This window comes from Rutidosis leptorrhynchoides, chromosome 3 (assembly GCF_046630445.1).
Source record: "Rutidosis leptorrhynchoides isolate AG116_Rl617_1_P2 chromosome 3, CSIRO_AGI_Rlap_v1, whole genome shotgun sequence".
In the NCBI taxonomy this organism is placed as follows: domain Eukaryota; kingdom Viridiplantae; phylum Streptophyta; class Magnoliopsida; order Asterales; family Asteraceae; genus Rutidosis; species Rutidosis leptorrhynchoides.
In genome coordinates, this window is record NC_092335.1 from 68,770,167 (window position 1) to 68,777,525 (window position 7,359).

At 37.9% G+C, this 7,359-nt stretch overlaps 1 protein-coding gene across 1 annotated transcript; it reads left to right on the plus strand.

The window, feature by feature from the left end:
• The first annotated feature begins 6,373 nt into the window (after positions 1–6,373).
• LOC139900070 (uncharacterized) lies at positions 6,374–7,038 on the plus strand. Its single transcript, XM_071882875.1, has 2 exons — positions 6,374–6,701; positions 6,815–7,038. Exons 1-2 carry the CDS (start codon positions 6,374–6,376, stop codon positions 7,036–7,038), a joined length of 552 nt encoding a protein of 183 aa, XP_071738976.1.
• Positions 7,039–7,359: the final 321 nt, after the last annotated feature.

Sequence of the window (7,359 nt, forward strand, 5' to 3'; positions counted from 1 at the left end):
GGTTGGCAGTTTGACAGAAATGCGGGCCGTAAAATCAGTGTTTGAGGTACACTCAGTGGTCACCAAGCGGTTAGCTGGAAAGGCACTGGGTGGGTTTCTACCCCATCTGTAGCTACTTGCAGGGTCGCTACAGATGGTATCAGAGCGTTGGTTGTAGGGAACTAGGATGTGCATTAGTGTGTCTGACGGAGTCGTTAGGACGCATTAGTGAATCTAGACTACAACCGGATAGTTAATCATTGCATCCTGACTTGCATTTGCTATAGATAGCACTTACTTGACTACTTGTGCATATATACTTGAATCTTTCTTAGGTGAAATCCATAATGGTACCAAACTTTCATCATACGAACTCGTATTCTGCAACTTTCTGGTAACACGCGTAAATTCAGGATTCATACCCGTAAGGATGACGACGACTTCATTAGTCACACTTGTTCGGGAACTCTGTCTCCCAGATTGTTATTCGCCACCGTTTCAACTTACTATCAGTGTCACACCAGTGTACCTTACTATCTACCACTTCTTGTTACTGCCATCACTACTCTAGGTGAGTATCGTCGTCACTACTTATCACTACGATTGCGTACTACTCGTTATCATGGTTCGTTACTCTTTTCGCGCCTAAAGACATTATTGTTTGACTTGAACCGCATTGACGTGAACACACATTTATACACTTCCCTCGGGGAACGCTTCTTTAGAGTTGCAGAAATTCTTTCGATTTAATACGAGTCACGTTTGAGACGTCGTTACACTTTGTTCATTCTAGATCTTCACAGTTACACGAACTTGATGTTATGGAGTGATGTGGGAATGGAGGTATGAGTTAGCGTAATATAACGACACTCGATCAACGTGGTTATATTACGGTAATTCATACCAAAGTTCTAATGACACATGATGGTGGTTGGACTCGATCAACCTAATCACCACCATGTGCCATGTACATGACTTTATTTTTCTTGTTTGGGATATCCGAAAACTCTGAGAATATTGATAACAACCATACCCGGGACACATCTTCGATTATTATCGAACCATATTTATGCTTCCGAATGAATGACAAATTCTTCCGACTTCAAACATATGTTACACGTGTGTACTATCTCGTTTTCTTATAGTTTTTATAGACGAACTACAAAATGCTTGGTATGCTCACATCGAGGCGAAAAATTCTCTCGCCTTACACTCGTACTTCCGTTTAAGGAAATATTTTATCTAAATTCTCAATGGAGATAGAGACTCTTCACACTATACTAGTATTCGCCTCGAGGGTGAATAGTCCTGTCGAACATTTTCGGAAACCGATAAATCTTCCGCGGCGCGAAATTCTTGAGAAACAGAAACTTGTTCCAACAAACGTTTTCACGTCCTAACAAACTCTTTCAAATATACCTTAAAGAGATGTACCTCGTTTCGGATCGAGATCCTCGTTTCACTTTTAGATTTCGGGGTGCCTTACAAAAAGCCTCGGGACCACGTTTAAACATGAGTACAACACATCAACCACAACCCGACGGACCGAGCAAACATACGATTCAAACCTTGGAAACCATAAAACGAATTTGCGTTATCAACTTCAATTTACTTGAGAAAAGTAGTTGCCTTTAGCCGAATTCTCTTACTACAATAATTTTCATTCGAGTATTAACGTCACACTTTTCGAGGACCCGTATAGCCGTAATTGTCGTTTTCTTAAATTGTTGAACCGAAGTAGGTGACAAGCGAACCACCGGACCCGAAATCATTCATGAAACAACCCGAAAATTTTTCAATTCCAAGAAAGGCTCAAGGCGGATCGTAGTCGCCAAAAGAACTATGCCGATGTTAGACGTGAACCTCTCGAATTCCAAGTGGGCAACCCCGTAACGTTAAAAGTCGCACCTTGAGAAGGTGCAACCCGTTTCGGGAAACATAGAAAGCTAAATCTGCGATACACAAAACCTTTTAGAATCCGGGGGCGTTTTGAACCCGTTACTAGCCGTTTAGATTTTCCGACACGTTTGAGTCTCCGTTCATCCTACATTCTATGAATCAACTTACAGAAGTGTCTTGCGAAACAAGAACTTGTTATTCCTTTTGATGAGCTTACTATCGATGACAAACTTCACTTCCTAGGAGGACCGGTTGAATTATAAATCGTGAAACCAAACTTTGAACCAACGTAAAATCGCGACTGTCGAAGTTCGTTGAAATACCCGAGGGAGTACCTTCACTTATTCGTAGAACCGACAACGCAAGATCTCGAGGAAGAAACAACGACTACTACTTCCAACTAAATTTCGGGACGAAATTTCTTTTAAGGTGTAGGTAATGTAACATCCCGCGTTTTTCCGTTAAATTTATTTTTAACACCGTCTTTTTTTTATAATATCTTTCGTTATTTAAATTCGTATTTTCCGATGACTAACGTTCTTAATTTTTCCCGTTATTTAATTATAACATCACTCGTTTACTCGAGCGTTTTTAAAATATTCGTTTGGTTAATTCCCGCACCCGCTTTGAAACTTGAGGGATCGAGGTTGCCAAGTGGGCAAACTAGTTGACTAGGTCAACTAGTCAACCCACCATTCTCATCCATTCATTTCCATCCACCTTTCACCTCCTTTCTCCTCTTTTTCTCTCTAGTTGCAAGAACAACCATAACACCCAATTCATTCAATCATCATCTAAATTCGATCTAGGAGGCCAACATCAAAACAAATTACATATTCGTGATCCTCTCTTCATCCTCTACATTTTGGTACCAATTTCATCTCGTTTGGGTAACATTTCTAAAACTCTAGATTTTCTCTAAATTCGTGTTTTTGACTTGAAATGATGTTAGTTAGTGTCTATGGCTCATTGTGATGTCGTGTATGTAATTTGTATGCTCGATCTTGTTATTTGGTGTAACTAGCATGAACACTCAAAATGGGTTAGTTTAATCTTTGATTTTGATTGATTAAATGTTGTTAGATGTTAAACCCATTGTGTTAAAAGTGTTACTAGCATCGTTAGTTTCGTTTTGGTATGTTGGATGATATGAAAACCTTGCGTTAACATGATTATTGATTTTGTGATTCTTGATTAGGGTTTGATGAACTTGAAATGAACTTTTGATACTTTGGATGCCATGAAATATTGTTAGTAAGTGTTTAGTTGTAATGCACGTTTCATTACCTTCAAAACGGCATATCATATGTGCGAATTGGATTCCCGAAACTTAAAAATGCATTTGATGAACTTGAACTTTGAAAATAAACCTTTATTGATCAATTGACGAGTTTTCGGTTATTGTAATTGATGTTTTTGCTTGGTGAAAAGTAGTTAGTTGTATTCCTTGTCAAAATACCTTTCCAACGATATAAGATACTTGTTTTGGATGTTTACGGTTTAGGATTTATGGGTATTTGAAGTTGGATTCGTGCTTGAGTGTGAAAACTGCCAGAATTCTCTGCACAGGTAATGGCGCGGCGCGCCATATACCCGCGCTGCGCGCCAAAGTGGCCTGTCCAATTTTGACGATTTTTGAATAATGTTTGCTATGCTACACACCCCCGATCAACATGAAACTTGGACAACATGCTCATATATGATTTCTAAGCTCATGAAAATAGTTCGGGACCCGACCCGACCCCATTGACTTTTTCGTTGACTTTGACCAAGTTTGACTTTTAGTCAAACTTAACAAAACACTTATGCAATCGTTCTAATCTTATTTTATACTTGATTCTTGCATGAAACTTGACAACGTGATTCACATGCTACATAATCGAGTCGTAACGAGCCATAGGACTAATTGAACACATTTCACCCGACCTTGTGTCGTAACCGGTTAATTGATACAACTTATTTGTTTAGGTCAAGGCTAAGCAACTATCATGCACACATAGTCCCACCTTTGTTTGTGTCGTAACCGGTTATTTGTTTAGGTCGAGGTGAGATCATAGTCCCACCTTTTCAACAACTTTTTATACTTTTAAATTGTGGGCTGAGGAACATATACTTTGTTACATTTTGTACTACTTACTTTTATACTTTGAACACAAGTACGATGAAACAAACATTCCACAGCGAGTTAGAACAAAAATCCTCAATTCGATTATCATTAGTTACACTTGCAGGGTGTAAGCGAGAACTTATATTGTGTGGCCATACGGGTTTGACAAACCCTCATTTCGGACGGTTCGCTACCGTCTACGGATGAAATATATTTTCGAGAAACAGTGTATGTTCTAACACTATTGTGATGGGGTTCTATGGAAGGAAACGTTAAGTCTTGATAATTGGGTGCTCGCGAACAAACTTTTGGAATGCAAACGATTTGGAAAATCAACATATTGGAAATACTAAATCTTGTGGTTCAAAATATAACATTTACTAATACACCTATGATTTCACCAACGTTTTTCGTTGACAGTTTTCTATATGTTTCTCAGGTTCATACATGGCTATTTGATACATGCTTCCGCGTACATTCTTACTTGCTTGGGGTCAAGCATACATGTATACACTCTGATTTCTTGCTTGGAGTCAAGCATACATACATGCATACGCTAGTGATAGCAACTTTGGATTCAAACATATTGTTTACATACTTACGCTATTTATAGCAACTGTGATTTTAAACTAATTATGTTTCAAGATATTTCATTTGTACTTTACTACTTTTGTAAACTTAAACTTGTTGTCGATCCGTTTGGTGAACTAAACTTTGCAAGTCATGCACGTTTCAAATGAATGCGACATAATTTTGGTCAAACGCGTCTCATATAGGGACTATGACCACGCAACGGGACCTAAGTAGCGGCGCCGTCAATGACGATTTAGTCGGGTCGTTACAGTCTGTAGTTAGTCGTACTCACTTAGCTTCTTGCTAATTCCCCTCCATCTCCTCCCTGCAGGTTGATAGCTTTTGTAGATAGTGCATTTTGGGAGAAGACGGGCGTGGTGATGTTATGTTTGACAGGGTTAACTCTGATGTGGTCTTTTATAGTTTGAACCATGTTCTTTTGAAAACTTAATGTATTTACGTATTTTTCAGTTACGTATGGAATTTTTTGTAATGACACGTGACATCGGTTTGTACAAATGTCGATATCGTATTTAATTAATATTATGCTTCCGCCACGTATTTATTATAAAAAAAATAGCGGTGTCACAAGATTGCAGTTAGTTACTTCTGTTTTGTCTTCTATGCAATTATATTGGGCTTCTGTGTATAAAATTCCATATGGTGTTATAGATGAAATTGATAGACTCCTTAAAGGGTTTTTGTGGTGCCAAGGTGATAATATCAAAGGCAAAGCTAGGGTTGCCTGGAAAGATATATGTGTTCCTAAGGATCAAGGGGGCTTGGGTGTAAAGCCTCTGAGGGAATGGAATGAAACATTATTGGTTAGGGATGGCACCCGCGGGTCGTGGGCGCGGATTCACTACATCCATCACCCGCACCCGCGAATTTTTTGAGGATCCATTAGCTCGCAGATCTTGGTTAACAGATTTATTTTTATATCCATGCACGTGTCCACGGATATTCGCGGGTCGCAGGTTTACCCGCGTATCTTATTCATGAAGTATATATGTAAATTAAAGTATTCAAAAAACAAAAATAAATACCATTATGCAATTCAAAGTGACATGAAAAACATCATCCAATCATATTCACATGTTTATGATATAATACAATGAGAAAATGTATATTAATTATACTTTTTTTGCTAATATATGTGAAGCTACAACGTTTAATAGTAACAATCAAAATTTAGTAGCTAAAACTAATCATACAGTAGGTTGACGAATTATTAAAATGATAGGTAAAAATTAGATTTATTAAGATAGTCTAATAAATGAAACAATCAATAACATGCTTTGATTATATAATACATGTGATGTGTAGTTGTGGGATGCTCTAGTTACTAAAAAGTTCGATACCGCAATGATATGAGGAATGTAAAAACTTATACGGAGTAATTTATTACCTATTGTCCATTTATTCAAGGCGGCGTTTTTCACATTTAGAACGGGTATATCCGCGGATTATTTAAACGGTTATTAAGGATTTTCGAATCGGATTTTACCAGCAACAGATCTATTACATCCATCACCCACCCACGACCCGTCAGCGGGTACAAGTTACATCCATCGCCCACCCGCGGGTAAAAATTTTTGATTTTATCAGCCCGTCACGGGTGCGGGTACTCGCAGATCTCGAATTTTTTTAGATTCATTGCCATCCCTATTATTGGTTAAAAACTTGTGGAGGGTGTTTGCCCATAATGACACCCTTTGGAGTAAGTGGGTCAATTTGGAGAAATTAAAAGGTGGTAGCATATGGGATGCAGTTTACAATTGTAATGATAGTTGGGGCTGGAAATGTATTTTGGATATGAGACACAAAATTCAGGATCATGTGGTTATTGTTAATGGCAGTTATAAGTGGAAAACTAATAATGGTAGTGTTGTTAATTACTCTACACAGCAAGTTTGGAGGGATTTGAAGAGTAATAGAAGTAAGGTTGAGTGGCATCATGTTATATGGTTTAAGGGGCTAAAGCCAAAGCATGCATTTATTTTGTGGTTGGCTACTCTTCATAGGTTTAACACTCAAGATAGAATGCAGTCTTGGATGCCTCATATGCAGATGATATGTCCTTTATGTGAAAAAACTAATGATTCAGTTAATCATCTGTTTTTTCAATGTGATTATAGTGGTTGTATATGGAAAAGTGTTAAGGCCAAACTATTTTTAGAGGTCTACCTAATAACTTGGATAGCATTGTGCAAAGGATGTCAGTTTATCCATTTACCAAGAATATATGGAATGTAGTTAACAGGCTTGTACTAGCTGCTTGTGTTTATTTTATTTGGCAAGAGAGGAATGCAAGGTTGTTTCGACACCAGAAGAAGGCAGCAACAAAAGTAGGTGAAGATGTCCAGAATTATATAAGATGGAAGTTGCTCTCTCTTAAAGTTAAGAACTCGAGTGCTGTTAAGAAAGTAGCAGAGTTGTGGAATCTGAAGTGGGTTGATAATCGCTTCAAGTTTGTTTGATTGTTGGGCTTGTAATTGCTTTGTATTGATTTTTCGTTTGATTTGGTGTTTGGATTGTATATTGTATTTGGACTTTTGGGTTTATCCTGGCCCTTTTTAATAAAATATTCCTTTTGCTGATCCGGTAGGATCTAGACCCAACACCTGTATCCGAGAGAAAAAGGGAAAGAATTGAATGAGTCAACAAGGACTTTTTCAATGTCGGTCCATTGTTTTCTAAGCAAAGAAAATATGAACGTGGGCCATGTATTACCATGTATTGGTAACATGGAGATATGCTCCACTATACTCTTATTACGGAGTATTATATATAGTGGAAGA

Bases quoted from the DNA above. Each gene is read 5' to 3' on its own strand.
- LOC139900070 (XM_071882875.1), top strand. From the start codon at position 6,374: ATGAGACACAAAATTCAGGATCATGTGGTTATTGTTAATGGCAGTTAT. The intron at 6,702-6,814 runs GTATATGGAAAA...TATGGAATGTAG, and splicing joins TCAATGTGATTATAGTGGTT to TTAACAGGCTTGTACTAGCT.